A 20,004-nucleotide genomic window follows, 5' to 3' on the forward strand; every position below is an offset into this window, starting at 1 on the left:
GTTATAGGTCATATTTTTCCATTTGTTTGCATGTGTGGTAATTTTTGGGTGGGTGCCAGGCAATGTGAATTTTACTTTACCAGATATTTTTGTATTCTCATAAATATCTCAAGCTTTGTTCTGAAATGCAGTTCAGTTACTTGGAACCAGTCGACCCTTCGGGACATTTGTCAGGTGGCATTGGAGCAGCCTCTCCTCCAGGGCTGGGTTCAGCCTCAGCTGGGCGGTGCCCTCTGAGTGCGCTTGTGCCCTGTGGAGGGAGGGGGACGAGCCTCCTTCCACTCTGGGGCCGTTGTTCCCCTGCCTGGGGTGGGGCCCTGGGGAGGGCCCTTGGTAGCTTCCCCTGCTGGGTTTGCCGCCGGGAGACTCCAGGCATGGACTCGGCGCTTGCGGGGCTCACGTGTCCACGTCCCTCTCTCAGGGGTCGCTCTCCTGTACTGCCTCGTGTCCAGTGTCTGGAAGCCAGCCTTTCACATGTTTTGTCTCTTGTTTTTAATCGTGTCATGTGGGAGGGTAAATCTAGTTCATCTTGGCCAGAAGTAAAACTCCAGGTAGTTCTTTTTATTTCTTAAATTACTTTTTAAAAAAGTTATCTAGTTACCAGCCTAATGGTAAAATGGTGTGATGTTTTGCACATTAATGTAGCTTTGGTGGTGTCTTAGGAGTAGAGAAAGTTGCCAGCAAGTTGTGTGTGTTCGTGGCATTGTGATTCCAATTCTGGGAGCCCCACTGTGCCCTGCAGCCTTTTTTGAAAGAGGTTTACTAGGCGTCATGGTATATTGGTCTTTCTTTAAGGATAGATGCTGAAGAGGATGCATTTTAAAAAAATTTTTGGTGAGAACAAAACGTGGCACAATTGAGAATTAATTGCTAACATCTCTATTTCCTCTAGGAAGTAGAAGCACTATTTAAAGGAGATAATTTACCGAAATTTATAAACTGTGAATTTGCCTATAACGATAATTGGTTTATCACATTTGAGACAGAAGCTGATGCACAACAGGTATGTTCTTCCCACCACCCGTCAAGTGCATGGTTTGCCAGTATTTGATGTTAGCACGTGCTGGGTCTGTGGGCGTTGAGATCACTGTCTCTTCACAATGTTAAGCTTGAGTGTGAAGTGCAGAGAAGGTCAAGTTGAGAGAGCTTAAATGGGTGTGTTTGTGTAGACAGTTTTTGTGACGATAGAAAAAGCATGTGACGTATTCTCTAAGGATATGGTGAGATGAGCAGCCTAAGAAAATTAGTTCTCTTACATCCGGGCAGGTTTGCTATTGGCAAAGTGTTTGGGGGGAATTTGAACCTAACCATAATCCTTCAGTGAGCATCGCTGCTTGTTGTGAGATGCTACTACAGGGATGGCGAAGTAAGTTCTGTGAGGAGATATAGGAGTTAAGGTCATTTTCTTGCCCTTAACGGGAGCATCTTGTTTCAGGGAAACAAGTTAACACGCGTGAAGGGACGCCAAGGTGCCATCCTGTGTTGGGTGGCGCAAATGCTGTTGGGGGTTCAGAGCAGAGAACACACAAAGCTGAAAGATGGGTTTTAGTTGCACAGGAGGGAAGGAGGGTAGTGAGACGTGAGACTCTCCTGGCTGTGGAGCAGAGTGAGCCCTGCCGGCCTGGCCCGTGGGCTGGCTTCGGGGCACACAGAGCCTTCAGAGGGAGGGAGGGTTGGTGGAGATGTAATTTGGAGAAGAACAAAGAGATATATGAATAACGACTTTTGAATATTGCGATCCTAATCTTCTCCCTTCCTGTCCAGCATTTCCTTTCCTGAACTGCTTAATCCCAATTTGAAATTGGGATTAATACTAAGAACTCAGTATTAGTCGTTTTCCCTAGGTTAGGATCCTTAGCCTGTGGACTTTGGGAGACTTTTGTGGTATCTATTAATACTTAAAAATTGCATACAACTCTTGTTTGTGAAAATTTTGGATAGAGGTTCTGCAGCTCTTAAGAGGTTATTTTGAGGGATGTGTGACCCAGAGAGCCAGGGATCACGCTCTTCGGTCCTCTTCACCATGTTTTAATTACGTGGTTGGTTATGTGAGCTGTTGAATTGGCTGTCAGTTCATCTTACTTGTGAAGTTAACAGAATGGAATTATCTACTTGATTTTGCCCTTAGGCTTACAAATACCTTCGAGAAGAAGTGAAAACTTTTCAAGGAAAGCCAATTAAGGTAAGCAAGAGCATCAGTTCTACTTCCTTTATTCGCAGACGGATGTTTTTAAAGTGTTCTAATAGAAACTGGGATATTGTCTCGCAGGCACGGATAAAAGCAAAGGCAATAGCTATAAACACATTTTTGCCAAAGAACGGATTCAGACCTCTGGACATGCACCTGTACACGCAGCAGCGCTACACGGCGTCCTTCTACTTACCTCCGGTGTACAGCCCCCAGCAGCAGTTCCCCCTGTACAGCCTGATCGCGCCCCAGGCCTGGTCGGCCGCGCACAGCTACCTTGACCCCCCCTTGGTGAGTCTCGTCCTTACCTGGAGTTCACTCGGCAGAGGTGTCTATTGCAGACACCGTACTGGGCGCTTTCAAGGATTAAAATTCTAGTCCAGCGAACAGACCTTCATGTCGTGCAGTGGATTTTACATTGAGGTGGGAACGCAGCCCGGAGCTGTGTATGTGGCAGCTTTGGGGGGGCTGCGATGGCCGTCCTCGTCCTGCTGCCGCCCTCCTGCCTGGCAGTTCCTGGGAAGACTCCAGAGCGCCTGAGCACAGAGGAAATGCGAGAGGTTTGGAGAAAGGTATTTTAATGGGCTTCTCACCGTCAAGGGCAAGTGGCAGAGGTGCCATCTCACAGGCTTTGTTTTACTTCTCACCAGCCTTATTGGTTGGCAAGATCAATTTCTACAGATTTTGGCCTTCGTTGGGGCCTGTGGTTAGAACTCATTAAGTTGTAGCGGATCCATCTGTGCTGCCGCAGGTGCTAGGAAGGTCAGGTGGGTCGTGGTTGGGGATTGGCGTGAGTGTGACGGACGGGATGCAGGAGAGGCGGCGGCGTGCTCATCCCTGTCCTCGCAGCACAGGGCTGGGCTCAGGCGGGGAGACGGCTGTGGGGTGCGGTGTGTGTGAGGCGGCAGCGCAGGGCTGGCTGGAATAAGAGCAGTGGAAGGTGGAATGCACCGAAGGTCACGGTCAGAAAGCCGGCACTGAGTTGTGCCTTTTTCAAGAGTTCATGTTCGGATACGGCTGTAGACCTGGTCAGGGAACTGCTGGGCAGTACTCTGGGTCGGGTGGCCGGGAGCCATCCTCCTCACACGGTGTCACCACCAACAGGCAGAAAAAGAGGCTGGTATGGAAGAGAGAGAACTCAGAAAAGAGTTGATTGAACTTGGGTTGCTGGTGCCTGTTGTGCACTAGAGAGTGAAGAGAGCTGTCCTTGGGGAAACACAGGCTGGAAAAGACAAATACGTGAAGCAGGGGATAGTTGCAAAAATAGGCATTTTTAAACCTGTAATTAGAGAGCTTATCAGGTGTGGTGTCATCGTCTTGAGTTTATCAGAAAGGGTCAAAGAGAAAGAAGTTTCATGAGAATGAACAGCAGATGCAGCAGCAGGCAGACGGGGTGTGTGCATCCACGCTGCGGCCTGGCCTGGACAGGCAGCTGGGGCAGGCTGGTGACAACCTGCAGGCTCTGGACTGTCCTGAAGCATGTTGGCTTTCACCTCGTGGCTCGTGGGAAGTCATCTGAGGTTTCTGAGCAGGGAAATGAAGTCATACTCCACTTAGAAAACAGCTCCCATGGCCCTGTGAGAGGGACAGGCAGGGACAGAGAGACATTTTAGGAGAGATTCTCAGAGAGGCTGTGACTGTCCCCCGGAAGTCTGGGACAATTGCAGTAAAAGAACACTTGGCATGCAAGTGGCTAAGATCAAAATTATTTCTATCTCTTCTGAGTGAATCTATTGGCAAGAAAATGTACCCTGTTTTGCAGTATTATTCCCTTATAAAAGTGCACCTGTAGCTGTACCGTTCCTTTCCCCAAAAATACATCACGAGAGTACCTTAGGGAACTCGAGTGGGCACAGGCTTGCTGTTGGGTGACCTTCCCCAGCCCTGGCTGGTGCCACGCTCATGCTGTGCAGTCCTGCTGTCAGCTGTTCCTCCTGCCGCTGTGGTCACCCGTGCCCCAGGTGGCCAGGGCCTCGGCATTGCCCATTCAGGTGGCTGTTGGCAACAGCTGCCGGGCCTGGTGGGGCCTGTGGCGTCAGGCTCGCCGGCGGCCCGTCACCTGCGCTGGCTCGCATTGGAGCCAAAGTGAGATGGTGCCTGTCGGTCCCCAGCAAGTTAGGGTCTTAAGTTATTGTGTTAATATCGGTTTTGTTTTTTATGTAACCAATTTTATGTTTAAACTCTTGAGCAAAATTACCCAAACACCAGAGTTCTGTGTGTAAAATTATATATGTGAAATAGTCTTAACTGACTTATAATTCACAAAATCTAAGTCTGAATTAATAGCTCTTCTGGTGTGATGTATATTTAGATAGTCTGATTCTTTTTCTTTTTTTGAGACAGAGTCTCACTCTGTTGCTCGGGCTGGAGTGCCGTAGCGTCAGCCTAGCTCACAGCAACCTCAAACTCCTGGGCTCAAGCAATCCTCCTGCCTCAGCCTCCCCAGTAGCTGGGACTACAGGCATGCGCCACCATGCCTGGCTAATTTTTCTATATATATTTTTAGTTGTCCAGCTAATTTCTTTCTATTTTTAGTAGAGACGGGGTCTTGCTCTTGCTCAGGCTGGTCTCGAACTCCTGACCTTGAGCGATCCTCCCGCCTTGGCCTCCCAGAGTGCTGGGATTACAGGCGTGAGCCACCGCGCCCGGCCGATAGTCTGATTCTTGCAGACTAGAGTTTCTCAAGGTGTAAACTGAAGATTCTAACAGTTTTCAGTGTTTCCTTTTTGTTGCATTAATTTTTGTTGTAAGTCAGGAAATGATTTTATTTTGGCCCTAGGCTGTCTCTAATACTCCTTTTCTTTCATAGCTTCCAGTTAGCTCTCATTGAAGAGAGTTACTTTTTTCTTTTCTATTTCTTCCCCTTTTTTCCCATCGAGGAGGCTGGTGTGTCTCTCTGTGACCCCGGTGGGACGTGGGGTGAGGTGCTGTCGAAGGGATGTCGGGTCAGGGAATCTGGGGCCACACGTGCAGAAGCCAGAGTGTGATCACTCTCTTCTTTCTTCTTTGCAAAGAACCGTTTCCATACCGAGTTTTATCTTACTTTCGTATGTGTCTAGATTTGAAAAATAATTGGCTGATATTTAAAATTTCATGTTTAATATTTTTGACTTTTTACTATCGTATGTGCCCATTAGGGTTGTATGCTCTGTGTAGCCCCTTCTGATTTTCTTCTGAATCTTATGTCAGTGTATTTGAATGCCAGGTGTCGCCTCAGACTGTGACTTGGGGAATAACTATTTATGGCCTGCAAATACCCTGCTCTTCAGAGCGGGACGTGTGTGGAGGCAGAGGTTAAGGACAGCCCTCGCCGGCTGTGATAGAAGTGAGCCGTGGGAGTCACAGCAGGTCTGCACGTTGTCCCGAGGTTGAACTTGAATGAGTTGTATCGAAGTCATCAGGAATAAAGAAGAATCGGGTACTACTTCCCGGGAATGGAGGGAGTGTCGTGAGGGAGCATGAGGGTGAGGACTCGGGCCTTTTCAGACAGTGTTAAGGACACATCAGCTGTGTTCAGGAACCCACGTGATCTTGAGCGAGTTTCTTTTCTCTGTTAGTTTCTACATGTGCGAATTGTCTTCCTCAGCGATTGTTGTGAGGATTGACTGACGGTAGCAGAGAAGTCCTGAGCAGCAGCCGGGCCGTGGCCGAGTGCTCAGTAAACATCACCTCTCAGGGATAACCAGCCGCACAACATGCTTCCTCAACCTGTGGCTGTTTTTTAAGTGTGACGTGGGGCATACCGTCTCGTCACGGTCAAGACACGACCTTGGTTACCGCAGATAGGATAGGACTAACCAATTGGAAGTCTGTTTTATGGTTTGTTTACTTGTTTTTTTTTTTTTGATGAATCCAGGTGACTCCATTTCCAAATGCTGGATTTATAAACGGGTTCACGTCCCCCACGTTCAAGCCTGCGGCGTCTCCGCTGACCTCGCTCAGACAGTATCCTCCCCGGAGCAGGCAAGTGCCGGGAGATCACAGTGCGTGTGAGCGTCATGCCGCCGGGTCACGGGCCCTGTGGTGAGGGGGGCGTTCGACACCAGGTGCACACGCCAGAGCAAACCGCCTGAAGTGCAGCGTTGCGGTCTGTACAGATCAGACGCCGAAATCTGCTGTGCTGCCCGCGTGGGCTCTTGGAGCAGCGCCCACGCTGCGTGTGCCTGGTGTCTGGTCTGGGCCTGGCAGGGCCTCAGCACGTCAGTGGTGGATTCGCACTGCCCTGAGTGTTATGTGCCTTGCCAAGTGACGGTTTTATATTTTATTAAATAGAAAACAGCTTTTAGCTTAGATGTTCCACACGAGCATGCTCACTTAGTAATGCCTGGATTGTTTGATCACTGGGCATCTGCACACGTTTGATTTGCAGGAATCCCAGTAAATCTCATCTGCGCCACGCGGTTCCTAGTGCGGAAAGAGGGCCCGGGTTGTTAGAAAGCCCTTCGATATTTAACTTCACTGCGGATCGACTGATTAACGGTGTCCGGAGCCCGCAGACAAGGCAAGCAGGTCAAAGCCGAGCGCGGGTGCAGAACCCGTCCGCGTACGCCAAGCGGGAGGTTGGCACCGGGCGCGTGGAGCCCAGCAGCCTCGAGTCCTCGCCCGGTTTAGGGAGGGGAAGGTGAGTTGTTGGGCAGATGTCTGTCATAAACTATCGATAGTTTTTGAATCATTTAATTTAGATATGTTTTATAACTATTTGCAAATATATCACAGAAAACCTAACTGAAGGCTATAAACGTGAAAGGTTTATATAGTTGCTGTGAGTGGTCACTTTTAGAGCAGAGAGATTATTCAATGAGAACTGTAGGTGGAATTGCAGTTTTAGGTCGTGGTCATTCTGTGTGGCAGGTTAGGAGTTGGGCGTCCATATTGTGTGTGCCGCAGTCTCCCTGGCGGCGTCACCGGCCCCCGAGGCCCCTACTGTCCCCTGCACCTGCTTCTGGCCTTGGCCCCTGCACGGCTGCCTGTGCGTGAGGAATAGCAGACGGCCGGGAGGCCGCAGCCAGGCAGAGCAGAGTTTCAACTCCATTCTTTGTAAATTTATTTGAAACAGAAGTTGTTACCATGAGGTGGTGCCTGTCTGCCACACATTCCCATCCCCAGGGGAAGAGTCTCACACGCTTGACGTCTTCCGGCGTCACCCGGGGTCCTTACTGTGCCTCTAGCGCTGCTGTGTCTCCCTCCCTCTGCTGTGCCCTCCACCACCCGCACCTCTGCTCGCGAGGTGGACAGACGGGCGCAGGCTGTGGGCAAGTCCTGCTGTCGTCTCTGGGTCTCTCTCTGACGAGGAATGAGCAGCAGCTCAACCTCCCTGAGCCTCGGCTTTTCCTTAACCTGGCATGAAAAACGTACAGGAAGTTGTTTCTACGTTTTCCTTATGTAAAGTGTTGGACATCCAGAAGCTCCAAAAGTGTCGGTTCCTCTTCCTTCCTGGTACGGTGTGAGAGTGAAACACAGAGGACCCCAGAAACAGCTGGGTGGCATTTGGGAAGGCCTGGCTAGAGCGTGAGGTGGACAGGCTGACCTCTGGCCCTGGGCTCAGGCAGGAGATGCCTGGCTGTCGTACAGAACACGTGGCGTGGGCAGGTGCACGGGTGCTGGAGGTGGAAAAGGAGGGAGGCACAGGCATGCGGAGTCCGTGACTGCGGGGAGCTGGGGCTCAGAACTCTAGGGACAGGGCCCCGCCCCACCAGGTCCGCAGGAAGGTTTGGCTGGGAAGACGCACCCGCTAGCACAAGCCTGGCAGGATGTGTCCTGGCAGAAGCAGCTGGGGTTTGCAGCACTCTGGCCACATCTCAGCAGCGTGGAAAGGTGGGCTTGGAGCTGAGCAGCAGGGTCTTGAGAACAAGCACTGCCCATGGTGCGTGTCCTTCAGCAGCGTTGGAACTTCCAAACGCAGCGATGGCAAGTGTATGCTTGTGCCTGACAGATGCAGATTTTGCGCAAATGGGGACCACAACCCCCCATCTCCCCAGGAAGAGAGGATGACTCCTCTCACCTGAGCAATCCGAAGCGTAAGGGCCCCGGCCACAGCCAGCACCGCAGGGGAGAGAGTGGTTTGCCCCTGCACGTGCTCCCCCTCTGCAGAGCTCTCCAGCAGCAGGTGGCCCTGGGGTGGCACTAGGCGCCCCCTCGCGTCCCCGTCTGGGGAGGGTCTGTCTTGTTGCCCACTAACGTTTTCCACTCGACTGAGGCACGAAGAGGCCCCAGAGAACCCTCTAGGGCCCAGACATGCTTCTCTGCCCTGTGCACGCAGCCACGGCAGGTGCGTGGCCCTGGCCAGGCTCAGTGGAGCGAGGGGCCTGGGTGCCATGGCTGCCTCGGTGGAGCCACAGCTGTCACCTGGGTAAGCACCCTCTTCAGGTCCAGGACATCCCTGGCTGCCTGCAGGCTCTGATTTTGAAAGCAGAAACGCAGAGCACAGCCCGAAGGCTGGCAGGTGGGGGCAGACAGAGCTCACGATTCAGAGGTCGTCACGTGGCTCCCCCCCACCCCCCGCGGGCGTGGGACACCACGGAGCAGCGGGGGCTGGGGCTGGGGCGAGGGAAGCAGGTCGTTCTGGGTCTTTTAAATTTTGCTGAAAAGCAACACACGCTTGATAAATCCTCACTCACCATCGTACCAGCTGGCCTGTGTGGCTCAGGGTCAGATTTTACACATCTCATCATTCCAGCTGCGCAGATACCACATGTCCATGTCTTAGCAAAAATTTTAAGTGGCCACTAGGTAAGTTCTTCTAAATGTTTTTCTTTCATTTACCTGTCTAGACATCAGGGTTAGTCTTTCACTATAAACCTTCTGTTGTTGTTTTGTTGATTCTTCTTAAGGTTGGGATTTCAGAACCAAAAGTCATCTTTGAAAGATGACAAAGTGATAAAGACTTCGCTGATGCTTGCTCTGAATGTGTGAGCACAAACGAGCCCAGTGGAAAATTTTCCAACTGGAAAAAAGTAACGGTCTTTTACTTTCCATTCCTCTAGGAAGAATTCCTTTGGCTACCGGAAGAAAAGAGAGGAGAAGTTTACAGTGAGTACACAAAGCATATGTCATCTTTGCAAGACCTTAAGTCTATTTGATACCAAACAAATATGAGAGTTAATTAAAAGGGTTGAGTGTAAGACATGAGAAGGAGCCTTTCAAAAGACTTTTTCTTTTCTTTTTTATTTTTTCTCTTTTTAAATTTATTTTTTATTTTTTTATTTCAGAATATTATGGGGGTACAGATGTTTAGTTTACATGTACTGCTTTTGCTCTGCCTGAGTCAGAGCTACAAGCATGCTCATCCCCCAGACAGTGTGCACTGCACCCATTAGGTGTGCGTATACTCACCTCTCCCCCTCCCCCTGCCCCAAGTGACAGCCTCAAATTAACAGGTGAAATTTTTTCTGGTGTTTTTATCCTCTTGTTGCATGAAGTGACTATAGGCATATCCCTCAGAATGTCTTCCGGGTTGATGCCACCTGGTTTTTAATCCCCAAATTGCATAAGGCATCAATATTTCTCAATGGGACATTTTTGAGGTCGATGTTGATACAGAAAATATGTATATTGACACACTCTAAACTCAGTACAATACTTTAAACAAAATGATGTTCAGGAAAAGACTCAATTTGAATTCCCAATACAATTGGTAGACTAAGTACCACAAGTAGATGTTCTATAAAGCGTGCCACGTGTCAACAGAACAGATGTGCATCTGGCTTGCTGAGAGAGGCCACATTATTGCATATAAAGCAGCTGTCTGTTAATAATTATACTAATTTTTGCGATAAGAAAGATTTTAAACGTTACGCATCTTAACATGGTAGCTGATGTATTTATAATATGTGTGTGTGTGTGTGTATGTCATTAAGAATTATTTTTTGGTGAAAGCTGGCATGCTGATCCTAAAATGAATATACAAATGCAAAAGGCCAATGTCCTAGAGGCTTTATTGTTTTACTTGTCACATATATGCAGACTTTTTATTTTAACTGGAAATCTGTTAAGTAATAACTGACATTCTTAATGTAGCCGAGGGAGGAGGAGGTGATGGAGGTTGTGGAAGTAGCCGCTGCTAGTGTGTGTGCTGAGTGGGATTCAGTCTGCACAGGTCGGCTGCCGCGCTTGTGGCCAGAGCTTCCTCTCGCGGCCATGGCAGTGGGGGAGCCGGCGTCCAGACAAGCTCTCCTGCGGGGGGCCGCGCTGTAGAATCCGAAATAACTGCAGCCGTTAGTTCTGACAAGCAGAATAAGCTTCGCCCGTGTAGGGATGTGTTCATCAGTATTTTTCCTTCGAAACGTGCTCACATGTGCCCACCGTGTACTAAGCAGTACTGCCGTCTGCTGTCACCCGTAGACGGGACAGAGCCAGACAGGCAGTGAGCAGCAGCGTGTGTGGGGAGTGTGCGAGCTGCAGGCCTTGTGCTCGGGCCCATCAAACAGCGTTTCCCCCGTGACTCTGTGCCGGGCTTCAGGGGGGCTGGTGTGGGACTCCCCACCAGCAAGAAGGGCGGGGGGACGTCCTGGCAGAGTCAGAAGCGTGTGTGATGACATTCGGGTGTGCGTCCCACACTGGGAGAATCGAAAGACCAAGGGAGGGCCCTGATGCAGCCCCCGAGCTGCCCCATGTGAGTCTCCTCACAGCAGACACGTCCTCTTTGCCCAAAGCTCAGAAATTGTTCTTTTGATGAGGTCGGCTCAGCCCACTGATTGACCCTGTGGTAATTTATACTGGCAGTCTGGTCTATTTGATAGTATGTGGGCAGTTTCTATCAGCTAGTTCCAGTTGGAGTTAGTGAATTCCCGTGACGGTTGGGACTGACAGGGCCCTCACCTGAACACCGTCATGAAACCTGCAGGTGCCGTTGTGCCTGCGTGAAGCAGCCACCGCTCCTGTCTGCTGTCCTGATCCTGTGTCGTACCTGTCACCCACTGAGGCGCTCAGGAGTGTGGCTCAGTGTTGTGTTGGTCATGGAGAGCGTGCCGTTGTCATGGTTATGTTGTCGCGCCTACGTGCTCTGGCAGCTGCAGGGGTTTGCAGGCGGCCGGCAAACCTGTGAGCATTTGGGCCCAGCCACACCCCTAGGGCCACATGCCCAGGAAAAAGTGAGGTAGAACCATGCGCCTGGGCCACGGAAAAGGCCGGATTCCCAGAGTAGGCCGTGGGCTCTTGTCAGCTTGATTCATTCCCTCCTTGACCTCATTCGAGTTCTGACGTATTTTCTCTAGAAGCTGCTTCCGTAGGGATCATCTTCCTGTGGGTTTAAACTTCCGGGAAATGGGAGCCTTTCCCATCCGGCAGCCCCGTGGGAGCTTTGCCTCCTGGTGAAGCAGCTTCCACCTCAAAATGCGCGTGCCCACCTGAGTGTGAACTGAGTCCCTTTCTGTTCCCCGTGTTCATCAGCCAAGGCACCGGGTGCTCACACATGGCGTCTGGCCGGTTAGTTAGGTGATAGTTTTCTAGTACAAGTGTATCACTGCCGTTCTCCTGAGATCCTGGACTTACGAATTATACTCACATGTTGTTACACTAAGTACTTCCCACCCCCAAACCTGCTTTCTAGAAAAGTACCCAGTTTACTTTCTTGAAGTCAAAGAACCTGATAAAAATTTATTAAATACTGTGTTTTTGCATATTTAAAAATGCAAAGTGTTTCAGTAAGTTAATTTTCAGATAACCGAAGTGTCCGGTGGGGTTTGAGTCATTTCGTGCCTCCACCCTATCCAGCTGTCACTCTGTCCTCATGCACGCCTGTCCCTCCCCTGCTGTGGCCGACGGTGCTGGAAAGCAGAGGACCCTGACAGTCACAGAGAGGCGGCTCTCGGTGGTGGACGCTGCCCCGCAGATGGCCCTGGACCGGGTGGTGGAGGGTTACTGGCAGACTCCTCCAGAAAGTGTGGAGTGAGAAGATCCTTTGCTTTGCTCTTGGGTCTTCTCTGCTCACCACATGACGCTGGGGTGTCGTTCTGTTGCAGAACAGCCAGACGCAGTCTCCAACGCCACCCAAGCCTCCGTCACCAAGCTTCGAGCTGGGGCTGTCCAACTTCCCCCCGTTACCTGGAGCTGCCGGCAACTTGAAGACAGAGGACTTGTTTGAAAACAGGCTATCCAGCTTGATAGTAGGAGCAGCAAAAGAAAGGGTAAAGTATACCTTGCGTGTCTAATAGTTGCTGACGTTGCCGAGCGCCGGTTTCCTGTCGGCACTTTGCTGAGCTCCTGACACACGTCGGTGTTTAACACTCAGAAAAGGTTAGAGGTCAGCGACGCACAAGGTCACATGGCCCTGGAGGGGTGAAGTCTGTGCTGACCCCAGGCCAGGCCCGTCCTTCCTTTGCTGTCGCTGAGGCCAGAGGTGGGAACCTCTGCCACAAGGTGCTGCCACCCAGCTCGGTGGCCGCTGTCCTGAGGACCCGCCCGACCCGCACAAGGCAGGGCTCATTCCCAGCATAGCTGACACGCTGAGGGTGGGGTGTGTTCTGCTGCCAGGGTGGTTGTTGGAAGGCTCTGGAAGGTGCACAGAAACCGTTTTCCGCCCAGTTCCTGGCCGTGCATTACAGGTGCCCAGGAGGAGCCTGCAGGGCGTCCCGGCTGGGGCCCCCAGGGCCGCGCCGTGCATCCCCTCTCCCGCCGCCCCAGATCTGAGGCGTCTACTCTGTGGACTCTGGATCTGGGGGGAGGAACCACCCACAGCTCGAGCTCAGAGCCGCTGTTGGGGTGTGGCGGTTCCTCGGCATCGAGGGCAGGTTTAGGATGGACTTTGCTGCAGTGTCTTGGAACCGATGCCAGGCGCAGTGTTTAGTCCTTGTCACATGAGCGGGTGGCAGTTGCTCCTGTTCGCAACCTTGGAGGTTGGGTGCATTCCAAGACTGTGTGTCTTATAGTAGCAACCACACATTAAATCGGCATGTGTTAAAAATTAGCGTAAGTCTTAAATTTCCACACAGTGATATCTGAGTTATTAATGCCTTACAGACTGGTGTCAGGGAATCAGAGCACTTTAAAGATCACGAATTCTCGTTTTCATACTGCAGCCCAGCCCCTGGTAGGCCAGGAGGAGAACCGGCAGGGCTCCGCCCCTGCTCGGAAACTGTAGCTGCTACCGTGTATATTTTGAGTTTCTGTGTAAGATTTCTCTTGAAGAAATTGGTACTGTAAAAATGTCTGGGAGTCCACCTGCTCAAGCTTCTTGGGTGTGGCTCCGGGTCATAGTCCTCAAATTTGGCTCAGAATAAATCTCTTTAAAATTAAAAAAAAAAACAAAAAAAAAAAACCGCCTGAACCTGACTGCCCGGCCAAGTGCCGCAGTCCCCATTGCTGCTTCTCGTGCTGACGAGACACTCGGGGCTCGCAGCTGCGGTGGGTGGGGCTTCAGACAGCCGGCGTCCCGGCCCCTCTGCGTGGAGGTGGGTTTGGGTGGTCACTGCTATGCCCCCAGTGGGGAGACAGGCGCAGGCTCTGCAGGTGTGGTGGAGGTTTCTGTGCTGTGTGTGTTAGAGCCTCTCCACCCGCAGCAAAAGTCTGACGAAGGCTCCTTTACGCCATTATGAACTGCTACTCCGTGACTTTCAGAGCCTTGGTGCAGACGCAAGTTCCAACACTATCCCTGTAGCTGTCCCCAGAGAGCCCCTGGTGCCGGCTTCCTGCGCTGTGTCGGCGGCGTTCGAGCGATGCCCCTCCCCGGCCCACCTGCCCGAGTGAGTACTGTCCTCCCGCCACACCTCGCTGTCCACGGACTGGCTGGCCCGTGCGGCTGCGTGAGATTCAGATATCAGATGTCGCTTTTACAGGGACCCCAAGGCGGCAGAGAAGCAGCGGGAAGCCCACAGTGTGGACAGGCTTCCTTCAGGCCTCACCACAACCGCGTGTAAATCCGTGCAGGTCAACGGAGCGGCCACGGTACGTACTTGCGCCTCCTGCTCCGGTCGGTGCCTCCTCCCGCATCGGATCGTTCTTAACCTGCATCTGTGCTTGCTGTGTTTTCTGTACACGAGACCCTGGAGACCTGCCGATAGTTTCCACTCCCACTCCCACTCCGGTTACCCCCCAGTTCCAGCCACGTCCTGCGTGTGTTTCGGTGCCGGTCGGTAGAGGCTTCTGGAGTAGTAACAAGATCCCAGTGCCCGTCCTTCTGTGGAATGTATGATCAAGCACACACTGCCTGTATGTGTGTGTCATCTGTCTGGTGACAAGATAGGAAGGGCCGGGTGTTGTGCCTCATGCCTGTAATTCCAGCACTTTGGGAGGCCAAGGCAGGAGGATGCCTTGAGCCCAGGAGTTGGAAACTGCAGTGAGCTCTGACCCTGCCACAGCGCTCCAGCCTGGGCGACATGAGACCTTGTCTCCAAAAAAGGAGAAAGAAGCAGGAAGAACAAGACAGGGCCCCCACAAGCCGCTAAGCCCCCGGGTCTAGCAGGTGCGCACCCTGCGGCTCCTGCTGGGCGGTTTTCCTCCTTGGTGAGCCCAGCTCTTCTGACGTGCATCACCCTCAGTTTGATTTTGAGTAAGCTTTTTCCTTAGATTTGGAAGTTTAAGCCCTTACTGTTCACTGGGTGAGTCTGAAGGAAGATTTTTAACAGGTTAAAATTATTAAGGTAACAAATGGTTTTCATGGTGAAATATTTTAGAGCTTTTGCTTATTCAGCCTTTGTGCCTCTGCTGGTCTGAAGACCCTGTTGCACTTTATTTTCACCATTTGTTTTTGTGTGCTTAAGGTTTTTAAATTTTTTAAATTAATTTAGTTTTTATTTATATTTAGATAGGTTTAAGGGGTACAAGTGGTTTTTGGTCAGATGGATGAACGGTGTCGTGGTGACGTCTGGGTTCTCAGTGGACCTGTCGCCCAAGTGGTGCCCGTTGCACCCGGCAGGTGGTTTTTCTTCCCTCCCCTCCCCCACCCACCGGAGTCCCGTGTCTGTCGTCTGCCCCGTGTGCCCTGCGTCACCGCAGCTGAGCTCCCGCCTGTGAGTGAGAACGTGCAGTATTTACCTTTCTGTTCCTGAGATGCATCACTTAGGACAGCAGCCTCCAGTTCCATCCAAGTCGCTGCGAAGGACGTACCACCCCTTTGTGGCTGGTCAGCGCCACGGCGGGGGTGTGCCACGTTTTCTTCATCCACGCGTCCGTCGTGGGCACGTGGGCTGTTTCTGGGTCTCTGCAGTCGCGTCTTCATCATCCCTAGTGCACATTGCCAGTCCCCTGGTCACCGTGTGTAAGCCCTTTCCAGCGACAGCTCTGCCCTGTCGTGTCAGGACCGTGTTGTCTTCTCAGGGCAGTGGGGCGAGAGCAAGCACCTGTCACCGCCTCACCTGCTCTGATTTTACCCATTGTTAGAAGATTCTTGGAGGGAAAGACATGCTGCAGGGGAAACTAAATCATTGGGTTTTATGAACTTTTTAAAAGTTGAAATGGCTGGTGAAGATGGAAATTTATTACAGTTACAACTAAACTGTCTTTTAAGTGAATGTGATTCCCTGTATTGCCCTGGAGATGTCATTTTATGTGATCCAGTGTTTGTCTGTTTCCAGGAGTTGCGGAAGCCCAGCTATGCAGAGATTTGTCAGAGAACGAGTAAAGAGCCCCCCTCTTCCCCCTTGCAACCCCCGAGAGAACAGAAAGCAAACGCTGTGGTCTGTGGGAAGGAGGAGAAGCCGCTCGTGGAGCCTGTGGAGAGACACCGGGAGCCACCAGCCCTCAAGTCCGCGCCAGGAGCCCCCAGAGACCAGAGGCGGCAGCCCGGGCGCCGGCCCTCCCCCCCGGCCCTGGGGAAGCGCCTCAGCAGGGAACAGAGCACCCCCCCCAAGTCTCCTCAGTGAGAGCCGTATGTCTGGGGGGCTGCAGAGAGCTGTGGTCGCCACACACGAAATACTCTTCCCACTCAGTACGAGAATGAGTTGCTGGTTAGGAGCTTGCAGTGTTTGAGGCCTGTGGGATCCTGCAAGTTATTTTTCTTCTGTGAGTCGGATTCTCCCCCTCTAGGAAAAAAATCTATTTTTCAGGATTTAATTGATATAAACCTTATTTTAGGTTGGTGCTTAACTGGAGGTGATGCATAAGTCAGATTTTTTTTTTCCAGGATAGAAAATGCATTTATCCTGACAAATTGGTATTTTTTATTAAGCCTCCATGTGGCTCTGAGTGCAAGCATACAGTGAGTTTTTCTAAATTAAGGAATGATGCTACTTCATATTTCAGTAACTGGTGTGCAGGTGCACATGTCGAGGGAGCCCCGGCGGGAGGTGAGGGCCGATGGCTCCAGTGGAGGCAGGGGTGGCTGAGGAGGAGGGGCTGGAGCCGGCAGGGCACCCGCAGGGGCGCGGGGGCTGTGCTTGCATCGGAACCGTGCCGGGGACTCTAGCCTTTAAACACGGTAGAGTCCTTTTTTGATATAGTAGCAGAATGAACCTGCAGAGAGCACCTAGGGAGACCCGAAACCTTTGAGTTTGATGTACTGCAAGCAAGTAACCAGCTTCTCACTCCAGTTTCAAGTGGCTATTATGTAAAATAAATTCAAAGCACATTGTGAATAGAACCTAAATGAAAATACAAACTTTGTTGCCCACTGACATGTCACCAGAAGTTGTACCATGATGTTGTTTTGACCCCTGTGAGCTCCCGTGGCGACGCCTGCTCCGTGCACATGTTGTCCGTGTCCCCCCCGCACCTGTTGGAGCGAGTCCACGTCCCAGCCAGCTCCCTGTGGACGTCTTCCTGCTCCTCTGCATCGGCACGTGGTTAGTCAGTAATCCTGCGAGAATGGTGTTTGTGGTTCCCCCTCTCTGGCTGGTGGAGGACAAAAATCCCCGCTCTTTTACCTCTAAGACGAGGGTCTCGTTGATTCGCTTCTAGAAGTGCTGCACTTCTGAAGAACAAGGATGCACTAAAGTTAGCAAGTTTATAATAAAGTTAAATATAAATTATTTTGTTTTAAAATGCCTAAAATTCTTCTTTAAGTATTCTAAGCAGCAAACATTAAAATAAGAATATTTCCTGCTAAATGTAACCATACAGTTTATTCCACAAAATGTTATTTAACAAGACTGAGGGGTTTTTTTAAGAAAAGAATTATTTCCATCCAATATTTAAAGACTTGAATTTTATTTAAACTTGAAAATGACTTTGCCTTAACTTTTGTATGAGACAGCTTCGCGTCCATGGAGCCCGGCCCGGGCTGGCGCACGTAGCCGGCCGCTCGGTCGTGTGGGCCTGTCGCTGGTTTCGCTGAGTAGGCGTCTGTAGTGCAAGGACTAGCCGTTGTTTGTAATATACCTTAGAGATCTTAAACAGTTGATCTTTTTTCAGATTGTTGGAAATCCTGTAAATGCAATTAGTCGATACTGTATTAAATACGTGCACTTGCGAGTGTGCTCGGCCTGTACAGTTGTACATAATCAGAACATATTAAAAAGGTACCCTACAGAGAAAAATCTGATAAAAATTATTGCTATATTATAAATGTTGCTGTTGAGCTGGATGTAGATAAACTAAATGTTGTGGTTTGAATATTATTTTAATTTGTTGAAATTTTTTTTTCTTTTTCTCTGATACTGGTGTGTTGAACTGATGCCTCTTTGCTGCAAAAGGGAAATGGAAAGTCTGTTAAAGGCCTTCAAATGTTTCCATCAGCTTTTTAAAAGTATGTAAATACATACTAATCATATCTAATGTGAACCAGTTTTAAAGTAAAATATGGAAAGCAAAAACTGGCAGGATCTTCAACTGACGGTAAAAATTATCTCCTAATTAAAATCGTAAGTAGCCAAGCGAGGTTTGCTCTGCCTGGCGTAGCTGACCATTTCCTTCCTGTCAGTTGCCGTTAGTCAAACGTACAGAAACACAACTGCTGATATCTTTCAAATGCCTGTTAGAGGAATTTGGGAACTTATTTCTTTGTTGTTGTCAGATCACTGACCAAAAAAGTCAGAGGTAATTGACCTCTGAACCCCAAACTAATGGACACAGGGAAGGCAGGGAAGGCGACTCAGGCCTGGGCACCCCCCGTGGCGCGTCTTTGCCAGGGACGGCCGGGGCACTGTCAGCCGCCCTCAGTCCCAAACCACAGCGCCTGCCCGCCGGCCAAGCAAGGCCTTGGTTTTTAATAACGAGAGACCCTTTCCCCACGAGTGTGAGCAGAGTGCAGCACGGGTGTGTGTGGTTGGAGCCACGTCGGCCTCACGGCCGCCCGCAGGAAAGCAGGGCGGGCACAGTGGCAGTTGTCAAGGGTGGCGCTGCGGGCGCTGCCCAGCCAGCGACAGTCTGTTGCATCAAGAGCTGCAGCTCCGCTTGGATGTGATTTTTATAGCATTCTTTTTAATTAAGCAAAGGTGACATGCCAAAAAGCTCTATAATGTCAAAAAACCTTTCTCATATTACTTTGAGATTCTCCACTCAGAAGAAGACAGGAGTTATCACACAGAAAGTGTGGCAGCACCGGCAGACTGCTCTGTCACATGCACCGGGTGACAGTGGCTTTCGCACATTTTCTTTTTCAGTTAACTCCTTCCTGTCCCCCAGCAATGACAAATGACATCTTAAAATCATAAATTCATGTGATGATTCTTACCATGTGGAGACAGTGCAAGTGAAATCTGGCCCTGTTGCTTCAGACAGGAATTCCCGGTAGAGGAGCCGCGCGCTCGGGTCGCTGTCCTGGCATTTTCCACCAGTCACCCTGTCGCTGCGTCACTGGCTGCTCCTAGCAGGTGGCAGGACACGTCCTACATTGCTGTCGTAGGATTTCTGCAGTTTGTTTTAAAAGCTGGCTCAGTGCACGCCTGTCCGTGTGCCCCTCCGGCGAGCTGTGGTCACAGTGTGCTCGGCGCTGCAGCGCAGACGGACCGCACGACGGCCGCCGCCAGGCCGTGAGTGGGAGTGTGACGTGGACGCGTTCTGAGAGTTTTGTTTTTGTTGTACTTTTTTTTATTGAGACTGGAATCAAGCTTACATGTAAACTATTGGTAATTTAAGTTTCCTTTTGTGTCATTCAGTGTAAAAATGTCTAATTTGAAAAAAAATGTAGGTAATGAAAAATAAAGATTTAGGCACTGTTCAATTTTTCTTTTCATTTCTTTTTAAATTAAAATTTCCTTCAACAATACATCTCTCTCAAAAATAATTTTTTGTCTGTTCCCATCAGTGTGCATGAGAAAGAAACAGGGGTCCTTAGACTTGTCTGGATTGCAAAGGCTTCTGCCCCGCACGCTACTTGTCTGCAACATGAGGGGTTCTCCCTCTTGGTGTTTCAAGCTATTCGGATGAACATTCAAATCAAATATTTATGAGGAGACAATCATTCAAGATTTACCACACAATAAATATCCCTGTGTCAAGACGTTTCATTTCTTTTGTTACAATGTCAGTGTCTATCCTAAGATGTCTCCAAAGTTACTTGGAATTGGTGGGTCATTGTGGTTTTCAGCTCATAAATGACTTGCAAAAGCAAAGTCATTGACTCCTGTCAGCAGCGGTGATGCCAGCAGTAGTAAGTGGCTGAATGTGGGTGAAACCTCGTGGTATTGAGTGGACAAATAGTCTGATTAAGATGTTAATGGACTGGATTTCCTCCTCTGTGAATTGCCTTTTTGTATCTTTTCCCCATTCTCCCACTGGTTATTTTGTTCTTACTGGATTGATATTCTTTGTGCTGGCTATTAATCCTTTGTTACGTATGTTATAAATATTTTCTTGCAATCTACCGGTTGTCTTAACGTTATTTAGAATAATATCTTTTATAGTTTTTGATTATTATCTAGTAAAATTTTTCAGTCTTCCTCTTTATGGTTTGAGCATCTTAGACTTGCTGAAGAAGTCTTTCCCTAATCCCACGTCATAAAGAT

General features: G+C 50.1%; 1 protein-coding gene across 2 annotated transcripts in view; it reads left to right on the plus strand.

The window, feature by feature from the left end:
* Nucleotides 1-19,220, plus strand: part of LARP4B (La ribonucleoprotein 4B) — a 66,933-nt gene extending 47,713 nt beyond the window's left edge. Inside the window, exons 9-18 of one of the 2 annotated variants that reach the window (XM_045530999.1) lie at nt 893-1,003; nt 2,129-2,182; nt 2,270-2,479; nt 6,045-6,151; nt 6,558-6,809; nt 9,172-9,217; nt 12,148-12,312; nt 13,742-13,866; nt 13,945-14,068; nt 15,697-19,220. In XM_045530999.1, coding sequence (XP_045386955.1) covers nt 893-1,003; nt 2,129-2,182; nt 2,270-2,479; nt 6,045-6,151; nt 6,558-6,809; nt 9,172-9,217; nt 12,148-12,312; nt 13,742-13,866; nt 13,945-14,068; nt 15,697-15,984 — 1,482 coding nt within the window. In that variant the 3' untranslated portion in view covers nt 15,985-19,220. The remainder of the gene's footprint in view (nt 1-892; nt 1,004-2,128; nt 2,183-2,269; nt 2,480-6,044; nt 6,152-6,557; nt 6,810-9,171; nt 9,218-12,147; nt 12,313-13,741; nt 13,867-13,944; nt 14,069-15,696) is intronic. The other variant, XM_045531000.1, reaches the window with a different exon arrangement.
* The last annotated feature ends 784 nt before the right edge of the window (nt 19,221-20,004 follow it).

Source organism: Lemur catta, chromosome 18 (genome assembly GCF_020740605.2).
Source record: "Lemur catta isolate mLemCat1 chromosome 18, mLemCat1.pri, whole genome shotgun sequence".
NCBI classification, from domain to species: Eukaryota; Metazoa; Chordata; class Mammalia; order Primates; family Lemuridae; genus Lemur; species Lemur catta.